This window comes from Culex pipiens, chromosome 2 (assembly GCF_016801865.2).
Source record: "Culex pipiens pallens isolate TS chromosome 2, TS_CPP_V2, whole genome shotgun sequence".
NCBI classification, from domain to species: domain Eukaryota; kingdom Metazoa; phylum Arthropoda; class Insecta; order Diptera; family Culicidae; genus Culex; species Culex pipiens.
In genome coordinates, this window is record NC_068938.1 from 194,061,889 (window position 1) to 194,085,960 (window position 24,072).

General features: G+C 38.8%; 1 protein-coding gene across 1 annotated transcript; it reads right to left on the reverse strand.

Moving 5' to 3' along the window:
- Window positions 1-1,262: 1,262 nt before the first annotated feature.
- On the reverse strand, window positions 1,263-22,354 carry LOC120415206 (chromodomain-helicase-DNA-binding protein Mi-2 homolog). Its single transcript, XM_039576661.2, has 5 exons — window positions 22,137-22,354; window positions 9,923-11,011; window positions 8,088-9,862; window positions 4,990-8,026; window positions 1,263-1,950 (listed from the first exon to the last, which is right to left on the reverse strand). Exons 1-5 carry the CDS (start codon window positions 22,171-22,173, stop codon window positions 1,790-1,792), a joined length of 6,099 nt encoding a protein of 2,032 aa, XP_039432595.1. The 5' UTR covers window positions 22,174-22,354; the 3' UTR covers window positions 1,263-1,789.
- Window positions 22,355-24,072: the final 1,718 nt, after the last annotated feature.

Here is a 24,072-nt window from a genome sequence, read left to right on the forward strand (position 1 = left end):
AAACGGCCTCAATTTAGAGCTGACAAAGCGGAATCAATTTACTGTTTGCAAAATGATTCAAAGAAGTGCCAAGTACATATTGTAATCGTGCTATAATTTTTTTTTGTCAGGAATAAAAAAAAGTCGATGGCATCAAGCTTTTGAGGATTTTGAAGTCACTAACATTTTAATAATCGCTATATCTCACGCAAAACCTATGTTTATGATTATGACTCTTTTTGAAATGGTAGCGACGAATTATAAACAACTTTGAATGGTACCTGACAAATAATATGAAATAATCTTACTCCGATATTATCACTGCGCTTCAACGATACATAATATCGTTGAATATTTTTCCAATCGGTTGCTCTTCTGATTCACAAAATTCCACCCACTTCTGACGCTTTTTTTCGTCACGTGGTTTGGCGGCCCATCGTTTAACCTATGAGCAATACAAGCGCGAAACTCTTCATTTTTAGCGAAAAGTTTAACATCAAGAGGTCCAAAATGTTTCAAAACAAGTCACATCAGCGACAAAAAATATGTCACGCTTGAGCTTGAACAACTGACAATTTTTTTTGACAGTTGAGTGCTTTTTATTTCGAATTCGTTTAAATTAGCGAGCATTCGAATTGGCGGACATTCGAAGCAGAAAAATTCGAATTAACGAATCCACTCTGTACTCAATTTATGCTAAAGCGGTGTATGCACTTCGGAAGGAATCGGTCAAGAAAAATTTCAAATGGGCAGCGGCGGCAGCGAAAGCAAGCCAGAGAGGGTGAAGAAAAGCCCCAAGAAATCGCTCCCTCTCCTTTGTTCTGCTGTTCGTAAAGCCATTTCTTGACCCCTTTCCTTCCGATCAGCGTACTAGCCTTAACTCTGCATTCCAGGATGGTTTGTTTTTTTGATTGTGGCGGATTGACTTGTTTTATGTGACTTCATTTTAACTTTTTTTTGATGATTTTGAGTGAGTTGGCGGATAATAACTTATAACCGTTCGACGGTGAATTATTGAGTGCATCATAATGTAGCGTTTCCCCGATTGTAATAACGAAGAAACAAATTTACTTACTTTCCTCAATTTGGGAGTCTCGATCCGATAGAAGCTGCCGCCATCTTGTTCCTGTAAATAAACGAAAATTTGTTGTTTCTTCCGCCATATTTGATGAAAACAAAAAGAGTTGCAAAATTCACCTTCGATTCATTTTAGGGTTGTCTTGCAGCATTAGCAGGGAGTTCTTTCCTTCTATCCCGCAAAAGTGACCACAACTCGTTCTCCATTATGTTTTTTTTATGTGTGTGTACATCGTACGCCATTTTGTTTATTCTTGATTTTGGAATTACTGTTGAAACTATACCAAGTGTATTATTTGTTATATTCTAGGTTCAAACTTGCCGTTATCACTCCTAATATATCTTACTGTAAAACGTATCATAATGTGTGTGTGTAATTGTTTTTTTTTTTCCTTTATTTTTATATGCCATTTTCGCGCACTGTGCATTTTTCTTGGTGTGTGTGTGTATAAATAAACGAAGAAGTAGTAAAAATCTTTACACGGGGAAAGTTAAGATTTCGGAAGAGGGCAGAGAACATTGTCACATTTCATCAAAATAGGGTTTCGTTTGATAGCACAGCTCTGGCGGACAACACAATAAAAGTCACAGGAAAGTCAGAAGAGGAAAAGTTGCTTCCTTTTCCGACGGAAAAGGAATTCCCAAAAAAATATTGTCACAATGATTAAACACAAAGGGGGTGGGGTGAGGGTTAAAATGAATAGCAAGGGTTTTGCAAGTGCTCTGTGGCTGCTTATTTGGACGATCCGGAACCGCCGGGGTAGCTGGGCGTGGGCTGTCCGGGCACCGAGAACGTGGGCCGGAAGTTGGCAAAGTTGGCGGCAGCGGCGGCGGCCGCGGCGAACCCGGGCAGGGACGTGCCCTGGAAGCCGGCCGGGAATTGCGCGAGTGGGGCTGAAAGAGGGAGAAGAGGGAAAAAAATGTTTGATTATTTTTTTACATGGAAAAATCTAAATTCCAAAAAACTGTTTTGGTATTATTGTTTTAAAGCTAGTTTTTAGCGTTGATTGGCTTTTAAAAAAAATGCCTTGCAGGTTTTAACTAAAACTTTCTAAAGTGAAAGTCAACATTTTATTTGTTCAACTGACTTTTAAATCTTTTAACCTCTACTAAATAAAAAAAAACTTACCACAAAAAATTAAAAAAAAAATATTTGAATTAAACTGTGACTTAGACCGAGATTTGAATTTGTCGTAATCGTTAACTTTCATTTATAGAGATTTTCAAGAAGTCCTATGGGCAATAACTTTCCTATTCTAATACCGTAGTTGTTCGGTAACTGGGCGTTGTTTAACTGGGCTACTTTTTAACTGGGCGCTCGATAACTGGGCCGTAGCCCAGTTAAAAAGCAGACAAACGTCAAAAAACCAAAACAAACCAAAATGACCGAGGTAACCCCTCGGTCATTTTGGTTTGTTTTGGATGCAAAAATCATATTCAATTCATAAAAAAAACTTTTTTCAAACTTCTGTTTAATTTCAAGTTACAATTAAAGAAATATGAAAGAAAAGTAAGCATTGTAAATAAATTTGAGTAATTTTTATTTTTATAATTCATCTGCAAAATATTATGCATCGGTGGTCCCCTCGTTATTTTTTGTTCAGCCCAGTTAACGAGCAACATTCGGTGACTGGGCTACGTTCTCAGCCCAGTTACCGAACAACTACTGTAGAACCTTTTAACAACATTTTAGAAAGATTAGGATTTTTTATGTCTGCAGTTTAAATTCCTAATTAAAGAAAAAAAAGTCCGGATTCGAAAAACATGTTGTTTTAAATAAATAGATTTTTTTTAAATGGTAATTTTAATAATTTGTTCTATCGGTTATTTTTTGAAATTTAGAGTCTGATTTTTCTTAAATTTTATTTTCTATAGTTTTATAATATTTTTTTGAATTCTTTTTTTTTAAGTTGCATTTAATTTGCATTTTTTCCAAACCTTGTAATGTTTAAAACCTGTAGATTTAAAAATACGTATTTTTTCAAATTTTTGATATAATTTAAAATTTGCTTGTTTTTCAAATTTTGCAATTTTGAAATTGTTTTTTAAATTTACCGATTCAAAAACCACACCAGTTGATTTACTTTTTTTGTTTTCCATAACAGATTAGCTTAGCAAGCAGTTTTTTGCAAACAAATCCTGTTTCTTTTTTATTTGATTTTTTTAAAACTTGGTGTCTTTCATTCTGTCATGTCAGTTGGAATGAGCTTTTTCAATTTGTTTGAATAAATTTAAAAACTTGAAAATATTGGTTTTGGTTTTTTTTGTCTGTTATTTTTTTTTATAAAAAATATGTTTGAAGTGTGTGTTTTTTTTTAAATTGTTATTTTCTGAAACTTAAACGCCTTAAACTTTTTTTCGAAAATCGCTAAAAAAAATATCATTTTGGTATTATTTAATATGTGATGTAATTTCAAGAATCTATCAACTTTTTTTTAAATTAGTTTTTTAAATTTGGTATCTTTTGTAATGTTTTTTTATGTAATAGGTTTTGATTATTAACAAACTTAAACAAAACCGTGATTTTTTAATTATTTAATCATTATTTTTATAACTTGAAATCAGCACACTTTTTTCAATATTTTGCCTGTTTTCGTTATTTTTTAGTATTCAAAAAAAAGTTACTGGAGCTATAAAATATTCGGTAAAGCAGGTATTAGACTATGACAAACAAACAAGCTCACACTTTTATACAGTTTGCCTGTATTTGTTTGCAGAAACGACACCCTGCATACCAGGGATGCCAGATACACAGATTTATCTGTGTTTCACAGACATTTTTTGAGGTACACAGACTTTTTAAAAACTTCATTAAATTGTTATGTTGTTAAAATATCAATCGAAACTTATTTCGTTAGTCTTTAAATGCTTAAAAACACAATTTTTGATAGATTTCTAAGACTGTAAATTGATTTATTTGAATTTTAGACAAAGACACAGACATACACAGACTTTTTCACAGACATTTTGAAAAATCATCTGGCATCCCTGCTGCATACATTTAGCTTTGCGAGTTTTAGAAATTGTCAAAGACAAAAAACTGCGAGTTTATTTGTGTGTTTGTCATAGTCTAATACCTCCTTAAGTTTGAAAATTTGCTTATTTCAAAAATGAGCAATTTTGGAAAAAAATTGTAAAGTATATTATTGTTTGTAATTTGTTTAGTATTTTTAAATTTGTAATGTTATGTCTAAGGTTGAATTTTTCTTTCATTGATTTTTTTAATTAGTTGATTTCTGATGTTATCCATTTTTAAATCTATTTTGTTAGTTTTTCAATCAGCATGTTTTTATTTTATTTTATAGATCTTCGTTATTTTTCAATTTACAAGAAAATACGTTACTCAAACTTTAAGCATTTGGTACCTAATTGAAAAAAATAAGTTCAGTTTGAAATAATTCTTGATTCTGGAAACCCAATAATTATTGGTTCATTAGGAATCCATGGAACTTAAATAAAAACTGTTTTAAAAACATTTTTGAAATTTTGCTTTTGTACCTAGTAGCTTTGTTTTTAATTTGCATTATTTTTAAAATATATTTATTAATTTTGAATTCTGTTTTCATTTATTTAATTTGTAATTATTCAAAACTTATTTATTTTCAAATTTGGGCAGTTTTCAAGATTTGTTAATTATTTAAGTATTTATTTAAAAAAAATATTTAATTTAACAAAAAATATGGTATTCTGTCTACACCCTTAGTTTTCGGTCAAACTGAACAAAATTTTACTGAATTTCGGCTATACGATTAATAGTAATGAACTCCGTTACCGGTAATTCGGTAAGTTTTTACCGAATTTGGTAATTTTCAGTTTACCGAACTGTTCAGCAGTTGAAAATTCGGTAAACTTTACCAAGTTCGGTAAAAAATCGAAATGACAGTCTAGACATTTCTAAGAATTTGAGAAAAAATACTAATTTGCAATACTCACGATTCGGTTGCACCGAGTTCCCGGTAGCTGCCAACCGCGACAGAATCGACCGCTCGGACATCTGCAGCCGCTGGGCCACGGGCGGAATGCGGGCCAGCGTGGCCGGTAGCCGCGACACGTCGCTCTTCATGTCCGACAGCAGCTCCTCCAGCTGGTTCAGCACCTTGTGGAGGACGGCGTTGGCCGGTTTGTTCCCGGCCAGAGATTCCTTGCTCAGGTGCTGGTGCGACTCGGCCAGGCACTCGACCTCGGCAAAGCGCGCGTTCAGCGCCATCGCCGGGTGGGCCGCGTCCTGGGCCAGGTTGAGGACGGCTGCGCGGCGCAGCTGCTCCTCGATGACCAGCGACTGCTCGAGCAGTTTGAAGCGGCGGGCGAGGAATTTGTTCTTGATTTCCAGGAAGTTGCCCTTGCCGACGTCCATCTTGAACGGTTCGTTGATGATCGCGAAGCGGATGTCGTTCTGGATGTCCTGCCAGCGGCCATAACCGTGCGTCACGATGCCTGCTAGCAGCCAGTAGTCGTGTCGGCGGTGCCAGATTTCGTACTCCCGGCCGGGGACAGCCGCCTTCTCCTCGTTGATCCAGAGCGTGTGCAACTCGGTGAACCCGCCGTCGGCAATGTTGAACATGAAGACTCGCTTGTGGACTTCGATGGGATCGGCTTTGCCGGCGGGCTTCTTGACGTCCTCGTCATCGTCCTTCACAATAACTACGTCATCGTCGTCATCGTCGATCGCGATCGGCTTATCTTCAACGACCGGCTTCTTCTCCTCGGTAATCTTGACATCGTCATCGTCAGCCTCTTCCTTCTTGGCCACCTTCGCGGTCTCCGCGGTGGCCTCCTCCTTCTTAACCTCCTCGTCCTTGGGCTTTTCCGTCTTGACGTCCTCCTTGGAATCTTCCGACACTTCCGGCTTCTTCTCCTCAGACGATTCTCCCTCCTTCTTGACTTCGGACTTGACCTCGGCGGAAGCCTCCTTATCTTCCGACTTCTCCTCCTTCTTGACGTCCTCGGACTTGTCTTCACCAGAAGGACCAGCCTCCGGATCTTCCTTCTTGACTCCTTCGTCCTTCTTCTCATCGGCGACAACGCCCTCCTTCTTGTCCTCCGACGATCCCCCGGTAGCTTCATCGTCCTTATCCGCCGCAGTCGGCGTCGGAGCCGGACTTGGTGCCGCGCTGGTAGCCGGCGTCGCACTCGTGCTGGTCGTGGCCGATTTCGGCGTTTCTGCGTCAGCCGCCGTTGAAGTGGACGCTGCCGCCGCCGCACCTCCCGCAGCGTTCTTGACCGGTTCGCACGGCCTCTTGATCAGCTCGGGCATGCTGTAGTAGCCGTTGATGTGCTCAAACTCTTGAACCTTCTTGCGGATGAGCGACATGACGCCGATTCGGGTGAGGACGTGCTGCCGGCTGAGACCTTCACGAGGGACGCCATCGGCGAAGGTTTCCGCGTTGTCCGCGCCGGGTTCGCACAGATGTCGCATGAACAGCGAGACGTACGCCTTGAAGTTACGCTCGGATTTGCCGCGGAGATCGCGCACGAGCCACTGCGAGTTGAACGCGTCCTGTGGGGGCATTCCGTAGCGCATGATCGCGTTCAGGAAGCTCTTGCGCTGGCGAGCGTTGAAACCGAGCACTTCGATGTTTCCTCCGACGCGTGCTAGCAGCGGTGGGAGTGGCCGGTTGTCGCGTTCCGCTTCGCGACGTTCGATGCGACGCTTGCTGCGGCGGTTCAGATCACCGTCCTCGTCGTCCTCATCGCCGGGGTCGTCCGAATTGCCGGAGTAGTCCGAGTTGCCATCGGAGAGGTTCTCCTGCCAGGTTGAGTCTTCCTTGACGGCGTCGGTCTGGACGATGCCACCGTCGGTGTAGTTGACCTGCTTGCGGACACGCTTGCCCTTGCCGAGGGTTCGGGACATGTCCTCCTGCTGCTGTTCGTAGTGATGGCGAAGCAGCTTGACCCAGTACGCGGGGTCGGAATTTTCCGCGTCCTGTTTGATGATCTCCGTGTCCACCTCCTCCTCGACGTCTTCCTTGGTGGTGTACGAGGCGACCTTGAACGACGACAGATAGTCGTTGGACCAGTTTTCCTTCTCCTCAACGCCCTTGTTGGAGCGATCGAGCAGTTCTGCGACGGCCTTGTCATCGTAATGGATGGCTTCTTCGTCCTTGCCGTCTTCCTTGAACAGCTCCTCCGTACCGAACCGCAGAATATCGTCCAACTCTTGCTTGGTGAAGTTGGCGCCCTTTCCACCCATCCCAGGTCGTACCACCAAGTGAGTCAACATCATCTTACGCTTGGCGACCTGCGTGACACGCTCTTCGACCGAGTTCCTCGTAACAAACCGGTAGATCATGACCTTGTTGGCCTGACCGATACGATGGGCACGTGAAAACGCCTGAATATCGTTGTGCGGATTCCAATCCGAGTCGTAGATGATGACCGTATCGGCGGTGGCCAAGTTGATACCCAAACCTCCGGCCTTGGTCGACAACAGGAAGCAGAACTGCTGCGCTCCCGGAGCGTTGAACCGATCAATCGCCTCCTGACGCAGCGTTCCCGTAATACCACCATCAATACGCTCGTACTTGTACCCAATCCCCTCCAAAAAGTCCTCCATAATGTCCAACATCTTGGTCATCTGCGAGAAGATCAACACGCGATGCCCCGTCTCCTTCAGCTGCTTCAACATCTTCTCCAGCAGCACCAGCTTGCCAGCGGCCTTCGTCAGCGCCGTAATTTCATAATTCCCCCCCGGCCCAAGCGGAGCTTCCTCCACCGCGGCCTGGAACAGATACGGATGGTTGCAGCACTTCTTCAGGTCCATCATGATGTTGATCAGCGAGCAGGCACCGCCACCGCCCTTCGGGTTCAGCGCCTCAAAGTTACGCGTCAGGATGTACTTGTAGTACTTCTTCTGCATCGGGGACAGATCCACGCGCACGATAAACTCCGACTTGGTGGGCATGTTCTTCAGCACGTCCGCCTTCAGACGACGCAGCATGTGCGGGCCCAACATCTCGTGCAGCTTTTTGACCTGGAATCGAGGGAAAAACGACGTTAGAAACAGTTCTAAGAAGCTATTACGCAGATTTTACCTGATCCTCCTTGTTGATGTCGGCAAACTCGTTCTGGAACACGCCCAGGTCGTTGAATTTGTTCTTGTTCAAAAAGTTCAGCAGATGGAACAGCTCCTCCAGGTTGTTCTGGAGCGGCGTTCCCGTGAGCAGAAGCTTGTACGCGATGTTGTAGTTGGCGAGCACCTTGAAGAACTTGCTCTGGTTGGACTTGAGCCGATGGGCCTCGTCGACGACCAGCACGGACCAGTCGATCGAGCCGAGACAGGCGGCGTCCAGCGAGACCATTTCGTATGAGGTCAGCAGCACGTTGAACTTGATCGTGTTGGCGCGGATCTTGGAGGCACGACCGCCGCGGACGGCGCCCTCCTCGAACGAAAGCTCGTGCTCGCGGATGATCGCACGCGAGTCCTTGTCGCCGACGTAAGTGATGCAGTAAAAGTCCGGGGCCCAGGTTTCGAACTCTCGCTCCCAGTTGATGATGGTGGAGAGCGGGACCGCCACCAGGAACGGACCCTTGCAGTGACCCTCCTTGTACAGCGAATACAGGAAGGTGGCCGTTTGGATGGTTTTGCCCAGACCCATTTCGTCGGCCAGAATGGTGTCGGTCTCGTTGGACCAGGAGTAACGCAACCAGTTGATACCTTCCAGCTGGTAGGGGTGAAGTCTCATTCCGGTGTCGTCCAGGTAGGTCGGCTGAACCTCGTACTTGCGCCGCAGATCCGTTGTGGGCTTCTCCGGCGGTGGAGTGTACCGACGTGGCCCAATCCTGTCTTCGTCTTCGAGTTCCTTGGTGCGAGACTTGCGGCCCTTTTTCTTGCTCTTCTTGCTGCTGCTGCTGCTGCTGGACGAGTTGATTTCGTTGCTGCAGTTGGCGCGCAGATCCATGTAGTACTCGATGGCGTTCTTCAACCCAGGAACCTCGTCATCTTCTTCCTCCCAAGTGGCCGCCTCGTACGGCAGTTCACGCCACTTGACAAAGTACAACGTGCGACCGTCGCGCATCGTCCGGTGGTTGATCACGCGGTGCACATTCAGCCACTCCGGCTTGACACCGTACTTGTAGTACTTCTCCTCCAACTCGGTGTCGTCCATGTCGCCTCCTTCGCGCATCTTCATCAACCGCTTGTACCGGTTATCGTCCTCGTCCAGAGCTTCCTCCAACTTGGGCGGTTCCTCCATGTCGTTCTTCCTCGCATAGTACCGGAACATCAACGGGTGGTACACGTCCATCTGCAGCTCCGTAACCCAATCGCAGTGCCAGTACGACATCTCATGGAACTTGACAAAGTACTCGCGACGACGCGGCCCCGTCCCCTTCGACGACCCCGGCTCGTTCGGGTCAATCGGTTTGTCCGTCCAGCGCCAGGTCAGAATCTTCTGCACCTTGTACTGCAACGGTGGACAGCTGCACCGCGGACACCTCCAGTCCCCGTCCGGAATGTCGTCCAGCGGGGGCGTCAAACAGAACGTATGGTACGCCGACGGACACATGTCGCAGCACAGCAACTCCCCGCCGTCCTTGCAGATCCGGCAGAACTCCTGGTGCTCGTCGTCGTCGTCTTCCGCCACGCCACCGTCCGCCTCGCACGTCGGACAGGACCACTTGCCCTCGGGTGTGTCCTCCAGCTCCGGCTCCAGACACACCAGATGGTACGCCTTCGGACAGGTGTCGCACAGGATGATCTCGCCGCCCTGCTGGCACACCTCGCAAAAGTCCTGGTGCTCGTGCTCGCCGTCGTCCCCGTCCGGGAACTTGCTCTTCTTGGCTTTGCCCTTCTTCTTGGAGCGACTACCTGTGAAGATATAAATAGTGAGAAAACGTTCAACAACCCCAAACGATTACTCCATCTTACCCGGCTTCCCAATCTTGGTCTTGGCCTTCTTCTTCGGCAGCGGATTCCCGTCCTCGTCCACCTCCGGAGCCGCCACCGCCGCCTCACTCTTGCGCTCCTTCTCCTCTTCGGCCTTGTCCTCACTCTGCTGCAGCATCTTCTCAAACTCCGCGTCCGAGTCCCGGTCCGAGCCGCCACTCGCGTCCGGATCCTCCTCCGAGCTGGCGTTCTTCCGCTTGCCAAACTTGATCTTCAACGTCGGAACCTTCGGCTTTTTGCCCTTCTTCGCGCTCGACCCGCCTCCCTTCTTGCCCTTCTTCCGGCTCCGCTCGCGCTCCAACTCTTCCTCGTCCTCATCGTCCTCGTCGTCGTAGATCATGTCGTCGTCACGCTTCTCCGTCTTGTTCCGCGATCGACTCGACTTGGGCACGTACTCCGGCGACGCCGGCGGTTCCTCGTCCTGCTTGTCCTCCTCGCCACCCTCACCCTGCAGGTTCGGGTTCTCCTCGCTAAACTCGCGCCACTTGGCCGCCACCAGCATCATCAGCTTCGAGATCGGCACCTTCGGGTTCTCCTTGCCCAGAATCGGTCGCACGTGCGCAATAAACGCCTTGTACGTCGTCAAGTTGTCATAATCCTCATCGCTGTACTCGATCTTCACATCCGTCAAATCGAACGTACTGCAAACCTCCTCAATCGACGGCATATTATAATCCGCCCCACCTCCTCCTCCTCCCTTCTTCTCCTCCTTTCCCTTATCATCCTTCCCCTTCTTCTTGTCCCTTCCACTCCGCTTCGTCGGCTTTTCATAGTCCGAATCACCCCCCGCTCCCGCACCCGCCCCTCCCTCATCACTTCCCCTGACGTCGCTCTCCTCGCCACTGTCGTTCTTCTTGCGCTTTTTCTTCTTGCGCGCTTTGCTCTTCTCTTCGCCGCGGGCTTTGCGCTTCTTGCCCTTCTTGCTCTTCTTGCTGCGGTTGTCCTCCGGCTCGTAGTCGTCGTCCTCGTCCTGCGCCGCCTGCGCCAGACTCTTGAGCGCTTCGTCCTCGGAGTTTTCTTCGCCGTCCAGCGGGGACTTGGCCTCGGCGTCCTCCTGGCCGGTCTCCTCCTCTGGAAAAAGGGGGGAAAAAGAGAAAAAGCAAATCAATTAAGAGCGAGTTTTACACCAGTGTGTAACAGGATCGTATCGAGGTGCTCCGATTTGGATGGAACTTTCAGCGTTTGTTTGTCTATACATGAGATGAACTCATGCCAAATATGAGCCCTCTACGACAAAGGGAAGTGGGGTAAAACGGGCAAATGCTGTAAGTTTCATCCAAATCGGAGCACCTCGATACGACCTCTAGAACAAACCGAGCAAAATCTACAAATACTGCCTCTTAATAGGTAATAGTTTGAACAAATATACAGTCCAGACTCGATTTTTCGAATACCTCGGAAAAATATCACGATTTTTTTTTTTGTTGTCTTATTCAAATACCACTCTACAGTGATCTGTGAATTTGTAATCCAAATTAGCGGCAACTTAAGGCTCTGAAAGGCAACATTCCATATCGGCCATTTGGCGGCCATGTTTGTTTTAGCAAAATAATTCAAATCTTTTATTGTGATAATATTTTCATTAGAATTTACTATTTCTGGACACCGAATTCAGAACCACCATTTAAAGTCATTGCCCCAAGAGTGAAAGACACCATCTACGATCTTAACGACCACTCAATTTTGACGCTGAAATCAATTTTGATGTTTTAAAAATAAGAAAATAAAACGAATAATCAAAATCAGGTTTATCAAGGCTTTGGATAAAAAAAATATATGAAAATTGAAATTACAAGCCTAGGTTTCAACATTTATATGATTTTTTTTTTAAATGCATTTTACACGCGTCCAGTTGCTTTCCAATCATTAGGCCACATAAACTTTGAAAAATATTGGCAACGGCCTACACAGAAAAAAAAAATCATGGTAATATTACATCTGAGAAGGGGTACATCTTTTACAGTCAGAAAAAATGTGTGATTTTATTATACCTCTGAAAATGTGTAATTTTACCACTATTCTGGTGGAATGTCGCATTTTCAGTCTAAATTGAGGTAAAATTACATCATAAAAGATTCAATAAAATTACACCTTCTAAATTTACCCAATTTTTGCTGCGTAAATATCAATGAATAATTATAAAAAAAGTTATGTTTCTTTTCCTTAAAGTTTTACGATTTTTCCTATCTCTATTTTTCGCAAATCGACCTTTTTCTCTTATTAGGAAGAATTTTCCAGGGAAAAAATCATGGGAATTGGAAGCTTAATTTATTGCATTGCAAAAGAATACTTGCAAAATTTAACCTTCGTAGTATGAAAACAGCTTGAATTATTTGCAAAATTTAAAAATGTTGTGTTTTCATCTACTTTTCATTGGTATTTCGATTTGATTTTTGACAATAAAAAAAGCTTGTATTGTTATTTTATTTTATTTTTTTTTTGTTGATTTGTATAGTTTTTGCCGTAATCTTCATTATTCTATAGATAGATGAGTTCAAAAATATCAAAAAAAATGCATTTTCCATCCAATTTTCTACAAAAAGCGTGGTCGGGGAAATATGCACCGCTGTGATGGTCCTTTGTAAAAACAGCGGTGTCATCTAATGGTGACTAGTGAAAACTGCTTTACCCCGGTGCATTTTGCCCCGTTGTTGTGGTGCATTTTGCCCCAATGTTGTGGTGCGTATTCGCAATTAAAAGCTCAAAAATTCCGACAGATGGCTCAAAACATCGAAGAATGACGATTCAAATTTTCGCTGTTCGGTTACATACACTGATAATCAACATTACACACTGTTCAGTTCACTTTTACACACTTTTTTTTATTATAGAGACTTTACACCATTGTGCATTCATCTCTTCAAGGTGGATAGTGGAAGAGGAAAGGTTATAGAGTTTTAAATCACTTGTCTGGCTATATTTCAATAATTGTTACCATGCCTTTTTTCTAAATATTTATGTCTATGTTTCAAATATTTAGCGGAAAATTTTGATTTTAAATTATCAAGTTCTTCAATTTTATCTTCGTCCTCTTCCTCCAGGGATTTAACAGTTATCTCATAACACGGCGTGTTTTCTGGGCAACCTTAAGGAGAAAAAATAGTCATCACTACTTTCAAAAGTGTCTTATAGGAAATTTTCTCAGCTTTCCAATGCTTCTAAGAGCGAAATGTTTCGTCGTGAAAATTTATGAGATATCTCTATTTTAAGTTTTTTCTTTTAAAATCCTTGATCATTTATTGGAAAGTTTTAAATAACAGTCCAGGAAACTTGTCAAATGATGTGTTTCATATGTATTTTACTGACCAAAATGTGCAAAATAAGACAATAAACAACTTTGTAGAAGGTTGCAAACCGCTAAACATTTTGAAAATTAACTTTTAACCGAATTTTTGTATATGTGGGATTTATTCAACTAATAAAGTAATAAAACCGTATTGAAATATTAAAAAGAACAAATAGATTATCACATAATTGTTGTGTACAAATAACACCGGTCTGCTCTGATTCAGCTTGTAATTAGCTGATACAACCGAAATTTCTACAGGTTTGAGATTAATACGGTATTACAAGATTTTTATGAATAAATATCATATTTCCTTAATCAAACACTAACTAGTTGCATGGATACAAAAAATGTTTTATACTCGAAATTATATTGCAAATTACTGTTGCTAGCTTTAGAAGAAATACTTTTCATTAACATGAAATGATTGTTTTTTTTTGTATTCAATGGTCAAGGAATAAGCAATATTTTAGAAGTTTTTATGACTCTCATCTTCAATCTCATCTTAAAAATATATATATGTCTTGATTTTTGTTCAAATAGTTTGGAAAGAAAGTTTCTGTTAGATTTTTTTTGTTAAAATACTATTTAATTTTTGTTCAACAAAAAAATAAATGTTTGTGACGGTGCTTTCAGAATTCTGAAATGGAAGACTCGAGTTTAATTGCTACGTTTAAGTACATTTTCTTTTTTTTTATCTTTATTTTAAGCTGGTACAAATATTTTTAAAAGTTTTTGTCACCCCCCCCCCTTCAAAATTGGCCCGAAAAATCAGGGGGCAAAAAAATATTTTTACAATAAACTTCAAAATTTCAATGAAAATTCAAGTTCAACCAGCTGAAATCAAATTAAAATACATTCTTCTGCGTTTAAAATCATTTTTAGCATGTTTGGGTTTATTAAAAAATCTTAAGATTTTTTGAAAATTTTCGATGCAAAACATTTTTTTTCGATACAATTTTTGTTTTTGTCAGATCTTAGATTTTTTGAAAACTAATGATTGCAAAACAACTGAACTAGTGTAAAATGCATTTTAAAACACTTTTTTCATTTAAATGTGAAGACTATGGCTTGTTATTTAATTTTTTATATTTTTTTTATTTTTTTGCCCCCCCCTTGACCTCGGCCAGGGCCGAGGGACAAAAACTTTTTTTAATATTTGCATCGGCCTTATACTCATGAAAATATGACGTTTGATGCTTGCTATAGTAATATGTAGTACATTTTTTTTTTTTTTTTTTTTGGGAGGGTGATCCAGCCGCACATCGTTGATGTCGAAACCTCTAAACTGGGCCCTCGTCCTGTCACGTCCGTCAGTAGTCTTGTCGTACATTACAACTAGAACCAGATCTGCCAATGAATTAGTACACTTCGACCAAATAAACACTGACGCTGTATGGATCTGACTCTAGAATAAATGCACAGTTGTGTGTTATTCATAAGTCCAAAATGTTCAATTATTCATATAAGTCCAAATATTCGATTGCGGATAACTACTTAACTTAAATTGAATACAAAATTTAAAGTAACCTATCCGAAAGCTACTCTTATCTCAAATCCCCGACATTTTAATTAATAGCCAAAAAATCTAAAACGTTTCTATTAAAACCTGTCTGGCTTCCTTAAAAAAAAAAAAAAAAAAAAAAAAAAAAACAACAAAATAGATTAACAGTTCATATTGTACAAGTCGTGAATTGAAAAAGAGACGACCATTTGATCGTCAGAATTCCAGTAGATCCTCGATTCGCAACAATGATCGATACAATCATAATCCGACAACCGTTAGTTCAACAGATCAACGAATTTGGTCCGATATCATTTCACTATTGATTGATCGAGACTCTACGGAAATTTTGACAAAACAGAATGGTTTTTATGCTACTTTAATGAAAATCACCGATTCTGATAAAATTACTAAATTCACTATTACTAATTTTGTCACTAAATAACTAAAGACAAAATATAAAAAGTTGATATTTATAGTTAAAATCCTAAATTCTACAAAAAATAAATTTTTAAAAACCCGCATCCTAACCTGACACCCACATTAAGATAGGGAAAAATCACATATGTAGCGTTTCATTGTACAAATGTGATATTTCCACTATCGGAGAACCTCCTGGTCTCGATGACAGCTTACCGGCCATCGATTAAGCCCTGAGACTACGTCAAAGTGGGTTCTCGTAGCATGAAGTGGTGTCCATGTGTAAAAATGGAAGCTTCAGCAATATACCGAAAACTTCGATTTTAATTCCACATCGGATCAAATCATACTCTTTGTCAAACAAGCATCAAACCTATGATACTCATTATGACAAAGCCCAGGGTAATATGTAGTACATTTTTGATTTCAAATCATATTTGTATTTATGTTCCTGGTTAATGTTCGCTTAAGAAAATATTAAATTTATTCATTAAAATTCAATAATACCATTAACAATCATAAACCTGCCAAAGTATCGGTTGAACAAGCTAAATCAGAGTTGACACGTGATATTTGTACACAAAAAATATGTTATTATCAAATAATTCTTGTAAAAAATACATTTTTACACTGTTTTTTGATTTTAATTTCTGAATAAATCCCATATATTCAAAAACTTAGACAAAACATAATTTTCAAAATGTTTAGTGGTTTGCAACCTTCTACAAAGTTGTTTGTTGTCTCACTCATCAAAATATGCAAACATTTTGATGAGTAAATGACTCATGAAACACATCATTTGATAAGTGTTCTGAACTGTTAGTATAAAGTTTCTAATAAATAATAAAGGAATTTAAAACCAAAAAACTTAAAATAGAGATATCTCAGAAATTTCCCCATGAAACATTTCGCTCTAAGAAGCATTGGAAAGCTGAGAAAATTTCCTATAAGACACATTTCAATGTGGCGATGACTATTTTTTCCTGATAAGGTTGTTCTAGAAAACACGCCGTGTAACACTTATTCCTATAATATTTTGCTTTTATGACATCTTCGTCTTCTCCATCTGTTGTTTCTTCTTCAGCCATCTCTCTTCGTTTTGTTGTCAATTGTAAGCGCTTCCGAGTTTTGCGAGTGTGCTTAGAAAGCACGGTCTCGAATCCATCGTTGTCTTCTTCGTCAATTTGACTTGTTTGCTTTGGATGTTGGTCTGATTTACTGTTGTTGCTTTTACTGCTGCTGCTGCTACTTGGCTCAGGTTCAATCGGTGGTGTACTGCTTTTTTGGTTCACCTTTTTAGTTGAATCCGCACATTTTTTGTTCTTTGCTTTGAGTTTGCAAAGCGATTTTTTGCCTATAATCGTCACTGTTGCAGCAGCATTGTTCAGCAACATCCGCAGGGTCCGAACTCCATTTGGGATTCCTGGGAAGAAGTTAATCCAGCGGTCGTTGGTGATGGTCAAAATTTCGCCGTATTTACTCGTCACTTTTACTACGTCGTCATTGCTTATGCCTAGAGGTAGGTCAAGCACACGAACTTCCGCAGCGTTGTTGTCCAGGTAAATCGGGATTTTGCAACCCTGATATACCAGATGTTTGTCGATGATGGACGAGGCCACTGCTGAGTCGGCGAACTGCAACACGGCTATTCTTCTTCTATTGCATAATTGCAATGCTCGCAAGTTTTCTTGGTTTACTTGAAGGTCTGCGCACAAACTGCGGACTGGCGTTGATAATGCGACTTGTATGGCCGGCGGTTACTTTGCAACTGTGCTTTTACACACTTGTATGGGATTTTTCAGTTCAAGTATGATTACACGAAAGTGTGTAATCATACTTGAACTGACAAATCCCATACAAGTGTGTAAAAGTGAACTGAAAAAAGTGTAATGCTGTTTACCAGTGTAGGAATGCAAACTAAAAATTGAATTTACAGCTCTTAGAACAACTTTTGAAAAAAAAAATTCAAGTAGTACGAGTGTAAACTTTTTGCCATCTATAAATTAACGCAATAAAAAAATTGGAAAAAAATAATTTTGAAAAAATAATATTGTTTAAAATGATAGAGCATCAAAAGTTAACAAAGTATCAGCTCGAATTTTTGCTCAAAAGTTGTTTAGAACGTTGGAATTTAACAAAAAAAGAATTCGCATACATAACCTCAAAGGGGGGAAATTTCAATCGACATTCTTCGCTCTGTTCTGCTACTCAACACTAGGTGTCGCATGTAGTTTGGCTCTTGAACGGCAATAGAGCTATCTACGTGCGCATGTATTGCGTGTACGTACACGATGGATTTTTAGGTTAAAATTTGTGGTCGCCAGCAAAAACAAATGGTAAGCTAGTGTGCGTGAGATCGGGCTTAGATAACTCTATTGCCCCGCAAGGTTGATTTAAATGAATCAAAAATGTTTTCAGAAATATGTTATTTTTAAACAAATTTGAGGTTTTTAATTACTTTTTTCACTTGGATGACGTAGAAGAATAGTTGTTTAAGAACATCTAGCGCAATTATTTCACAGAAATGCTGCTAAGGTTGAGAAATTACAGTTTTCCCTTAGGGGGTGCATATTACCCCCTGTTCCCCTACTTTAATTAGAAAATTGCATTTAGCTTAGGAATTTGCATCAATGAAAATGAATCTGATCTTCGTAATCAAATTAAAAACTTGCCGTATGGATTGGAAAACTTGTAAATCTACAGTAAGTTGACGTTTCCATATCAAAGGTAGATGACATACAAACAGACAGACATTGGTTCAGTTTTCAATTCGATAAGTATACATGAAGGTGGGTCTAGGGGCTTTTTGTGAAAAGTTCATTTTTAGAGCATTATTATAGAATTACCTCAATGAGGAAGGCAAAATAGAACCTACAGTCCAGACTCGATTATACGAAGCATCTATTTTTTTTTACACGACTCGACTTTGACAAACTCCTTCGATTTTTAAATTAATGATTTTATGACACAAATAAAAAAGCAATTTTGTGCTAGTTTTGAAAAAGCACTCGAAACAATAATCCAAAAATTTCAAATGTCTAATTGAATTTGCAATTGAAAAGAGAAAATTTGTTAAATTGAACCGTTTTAAGCTGAGCAAATATCTACGAAATGAGCCTTTTTATAATTTTTTTTTTTATTTTTTTTATGTCTGATTTTTTATGGGTGCCTTCCGTATGCTCAAAGAATCCATTTTGCAACATCAGTTTGCCCTTGTTTCCAATTTAACAGCAGTCCATACCAAAATAGTATGTGGTAATTCAAAGCTTTAAAATCTCTTTTTGTTACTATAAATTGTTTCCAAAAAAAAACACTTATTTTTTAAGAAAATAGTGATCAAAAAATTAAAAATAAGGTCAAAACTTTGTTTTTTTATCTTGTTTTAATTTAGAACTAAATTTGCAATAAAATACTTTAGTGGGGTTTTGATAAAGTTTTCTAGTTACAGCAATTCTTTTTTATTTAAAAAGGCTGAGAAAAATTCTACATTTCGCTTATTTCAACTTTGGTTGATGAGATATGGCCAAGATAAATAAAACATCAGCGATAACTCGGAAACTAAAAATTCGAGTTTCAATGTTAATAAAATTAACACTGAATGATGTTTTTGATCTTTTCATTACAAATTATTTCGAAAATTTTAGTAAAGAACCACTTTTTGAAAAGATTTTTTTTTACATTTTCAAATGTTGGGCTGGATTTTGACATTTTGGAATAACCTTTATAAAAATCAGCAGAAATTTAAACGAAATTCACATCATTGAATATATGTTAAACTTGATAAAAAAAAACATTTTCAGAGTTGGTCAAGATTCTCGACTTTAACAAATTAAAAAAAAACTATACTTAATCCACCTTTAGGTGTTTGGTGCCTTCCTCACATTCATAAAGTCAATACATTCAGTAAAAATAGCAATATTCCCTTAACATGTTTAACAAATCAATTTTATTACTGATTTCTTTTGATAGGGTTCGCAGACCTTCAATTTTTATGGCTCATCGGCAAGGTCTGATAAAAAAAAACCTATCCAACGAAAGTTCACATGGAAGATTCAGACAATATTTTTATCACAATATCTCAGATCCGGCCTCCAGAAGGTATATAAATAACACTTAAGTGCTAATAACTTTTTATAGGGTTGTCAGATTCTTGATGTTTTAGGCTCATTTGAAAGGTCTTTCAATTATCTAACTAACGATGGGTCGCATGATGGACCCGGACATATTTTTTACTGAAATGTCTGAGATCCGGCCTCCAAAAAGTGTATAAATAACACTTAAGTGCTAATAACTTTTGATAGGGTTGTCGGATCTTCGATGTTATGGGCTCATTGGAAAGGTCTTTTTAACCCTCTCACGCCCATGGTTACTCCAGAGCACCAAAACTTTGAACTCAAATATCTCGGAACTGACACAACTTTTCATGGTGCTTTAAGTTGCAGGTGTTCATGAAGAATGTATACTAACATCTCCCCAAATTTCATCAAATTTGGTTAAGCACAAGCAAAGTTACAGTGTGAAATGTAAACAAAAGTGGGCCAATTTCAGGGAAATAAATAAGACCTGTTTTCGAAAGCCCGTAAAAAATACCAAACACAAAATTTTATGAAACAAAAAATGTTTTAGTATCATTTGAACCTTGGACAAGAAACCCTGTGAATAACATTGTGAGTTTGAACCGGTTTTAAGTGTTTTTCAACCTTTTTCATTTGGTGCACCAGAGCACCATCTAGGCATATGAGCAACTAAATATTCAGGAGCACTTTTTTCTAAATTAAAGAAAAAGCTTATTTTTATCAAAACAAAAGTTTATAAACGTTTTGACTATTCATAAACAAGACAAAACATTGTTATTAGACCGATAATTTTATTATTTTCCTCATTTTTCATGAAAATGGTTGTTTGTGGGTTTTGAATGAGCCAATCAAAGAAACCTGAAAATGCAGAGATTTTAGAATTTGTAGTTAATACTTCAGAAATATGGTCTTACAGCAAAGAATAAGTAGTTTTTAACACATTTCGAAGCGTTTTCAAACAAATGAACCAATAGATTTGAAGAAAACGAGATTTTGTGATTTAAAAATAAGTTACACATCTTCCTGATGGTGCTCTGGTGCACCACTTCAAATTCTACTTTTTTGCCCCTATTCGATGTTTGTGGGTCAAAGTAAAGTATTTCCTACATTATTGTACCAAAATTAAGCCATTTACTATTTTTACGATAAGCAAACAGCTCTGGGCGTTAGAGGGTTAATACCTTTCTGAAAATGTATAATATGATAGGGTTTCTTGCAAAAACCACCCTTTTTACAATCTTCCGGACTTACGCCAAAATCGTTTTTTTAGCATAACTTTTGAAGTACTTAACTAAACTTGCTGATTTTAAATAGAGACCTATGGGACCCCAAGACGGATCGAATGAGACTAATACGGTCAAAATCCGTTCATCCAGTCCGGAGATAATCGAGTGACAATTTTTTTGTCCACCCACCTACACACATCCACACAGACATTTGCTCAGAACATGATTCTGAGTCGGTAGGTATACGTGAAGGTGGGTCTACGAGGTCGAATTAAGAAGTTCATTTTTCGAGCGATTTTATAGCCTTTCCTCAGTAAGGTGAGGAAGGCAAAAACACGTTATGAGCAAAAATCAATTGAGGTGGATATAACTCGAAAACAGTGCAAGATTTTGAAATTTGTAAAAAACATGTTAAAAATAAGTCAAAAAAATGTAAAAATGAAACACTGCCAACCAACTTGTGCTATACCTCGAAAGTTGGAATTTTTTGTCAGCTAAAACATATGAAAAAAAAATGAGAAGTCAAAAATCTGAAAAATTCTAGGCAATCTCTACAATTCTGCCAAAGACATCAAATCGATCAGAAAATTTGGTTTCAAGATACAGATTTTTGAATACTTAAACATTTAATTTTTATTCGTATGAGCGGTTGCCAAAATTGTATTAGGACTTGTATAATAGACGAACCAATAAGGCTGTTGGAAATATTTTTCAAAGTTTTGGCTCCACTCCCGTTTTCAAAATCGGTCCGATAAATCGAAGAGCAAAACATTGTATTTTTAACTTTTAAATTTAAATGTAATTTTAAGTGCAATCGCTTGTGAGTTTATCTCGCGCGTCTTATCTTTTTACTGCGGACGTGTCACAAGCGACGAAAATTTATTATTATTTAATAACCGAAACAACCGAAAAACGAATGAGTTGAGTAGTTTCCAGGACATAAACATAAGTTTTGAATCGATCCCTAGACGATCTAGTAATAAAAACACATCAAATTGAACTATTTTTTCTATTACTTGCTAAACAATTTCATCAAATGACAGTTTTTAAATATTCTGCAAAATTATCTTGAAGATGCAACTAAAATTCAAGGAAAGAACAAAATTAAGTAACAGCTCGGCACAAACTCCGCAAAATAAACCCTCAAATTTGCAAACACAAACATTCCACAGCCCCACTTAGCAAGCATCACTGACTGACTGACTACCTCAACAAACAAAAGACAACAGAAACAAAAAAAAAAACAGAGTTCGTTGCTGTTTCTCTCCTTTCACATTGTGCTTCATTTTCCGCTTTTAAAAATTCTGTGTAACACCGTGATTACCGCCACCATTTCTCCTCCCTTCACCACCCTCTTTGTCACTATTTACTTCCTCATCCTCCTCCCTCCCAAAACCCCTCAACAATGTTGATGACGGACGATCATCATCATCGCAGCGTCATCAACAACAAAAACAACAACCCCGACAACAGCTTGCCGCTGTCAAAACTTCTTTTTCGCTTTCCTCCTTCTCCTTCGCCGCTTTTCATCTTCCGGGCAGCGGGGCAGAACGCTAGCGCTATGCATTTCCCCCTCCCCTTCCACCACCACCACCGCCGAAACCACCATCCCTCCCACGGGCCACAAGGAACAACGATGGAGTCTCGTCCCTTTGGAAAATTTCGCAAGCCCCGCGACACTTACCGGCGAGAGATTCGTCGATTTCGTCGTCGGACGCCATCGCTGCGGTGCTCTAAACTAGCAGGAAATGTGCGCCGGAACCTAGCGCTTCCGGTGGGACCACTTTCGACCGCGAACGGAACACTTTTACCGGCACTAACGGGACAGATTACGCGGACCGATACGGAACTGTGCGGCGGCCGCTTTTGCTTCAAGTACCAATATGGCGTCGTCTGTGGCGGCGGCGGTGGCGGGTTGACAGCAAGCGGCCCCTGCGGAAAAGTGCGCAGCAGCTGTCAAAAGTGGCAGAACCCGGTGGGAAAAAGATGGGCGGGAGGGGCGAGTGTGCAATTTCATGGAAGGAGAGTTTACCCAGATTTGGGTGCGCGATTTTTCACTCCATTTCTATCGAGAAATTAAAAGTGCAACATGGAGTTAAACTTTCTGTCAAGCTGCTGTGAAGTTTTCCATAACACTTGCGAAAGTTTCACTCCATGTTACCGGCTCACATCTCTCTTTTTAATTTCTCGATAAGGCTTTCTAGGCCCAGTGAAAAAAATATAATTTAACTCAAAAATGACGAACTCCTCGTCACAGTGTCCTGATGCAAACAATGATCGAGCTGTAGCTGTCACAGCCCTGCGAAGTATGTTGGCTGACATATCGGGCAGTCAGTCAAATAAACCAGCTAGAAGTCGCTTGACAAAAAAAATTTGCTAGAAAGAGATAGGAAACCTGATGCAAACAAACGTCCAGCTGTCATGTAAACATACTTTGAATGTGTTGGTAAATTTCTGACTAGAAAGCCTTATTGTGATTCACATTTATTATTGCTATCTAAATACAAATATACAAAAATATAAAAATCCAAAAATACAAAAATGCAAAAATACCAAAATACAAAAATACAAAAATTTAAAAATACAAAAATACAAAAAGCATATACAGTATATATAAAAATATAAAAAAAAATCAAAAATATAAAAAGAAACAAAATACAAAAAAAAATTTAGAAATTCAGAATTTTAAAATTTTAAAATTTTAGAATTTTAGAATTTAAGAATTTTAGAATTTTAGAATTTTAGAATTTTAGAATTTTAGAATTTTAGAATTTTAGAATTTTAGAATTTTAGAATTTTAGAATTTTAGAATTTTAGAATTTTAGAATTTTAGAATTTTAGAATTTTAGAATTTTAGAATTTTAGAATTTTAGAATTTTAGAATTTTAGAATTTTAGAATTTTAGAATTTTAGAATTTTAGAATTTTAGAATTTTAGAATTTTAGAATTTTAGAATTTTAGAATTTTAGAATTTTAGAATTTTAGAATTTTAGAATTTTAGAATTTTAGAATTTTAGAATTTTAGAATTTTAGAATTTTAGAATTTTAGAATTTTAGAATTTTAGAATTTTAGAATTTTAGAATTTTAGAATTTTAGAATTTTAGAATTTTAGAATTTTAGAATTTTAGAATTTTAGAATTTTAGAATTTTAGAATTTTAGAATTTTAGAATTTTAGAATTTTGGAATTTTAGAATTTTAGAATTTTAGAATTTTAGAATTTTAGAATTTTAGAATTTTAGAATTTTAGAATTTTAGAATTTTAGAATTTTAGAATTTTAGAATTTTAGAATTTTAGAATTTTAGAATTTTAGAATTTTAGAATTTTAGAATTTTAGAATTTTAGAATTTTAGAATTTTAGAATTTTAGAATTTTAGAATTTTAGAATTTTAGAATTTTAGAATTTTAGAATTTTAGAATTTTAGAATTTTAGAATTTTAGAATTTTAGAATTTTAGAATTTTAGAATTTCTGAATTTTAGAATTTTAGAATTTCAGAATTGTAGAAATTAGAATTTTAGAATTTTAGAATTTTGGAATTTTAGAATTTTAGAATTTTAGAATTTTAGAATTTTAGAATTTTAGAATTTTAGAATTTTAGAATTTTAGAATTTTAGAATT

Excerpts from the sequence above, each read along its gene's own strand:
- LOC120415206 (XM_039576661.2), bottom strand. The coding sequence starts at position 22,173 with ATGGCGTCCGACGACGAAATCGACGAATCTCTCGCCG. Across the intron at positions 11,012-22,136 it reads AATCGACGAATCTCTCGCCG|AGGAGGAGACCGGCCAGGAG; the intron begins GTAAGTGTCGCG and ends CCCTTTTTCCAG. Across the intron at positions 8,027-8,087 it reads ACATCAACAAGGAGGATCAG|GTCAAAAAGCTGCACGAGAT; the intron begins GTAAAATCTGCG and ends CCTCGATTCCAG.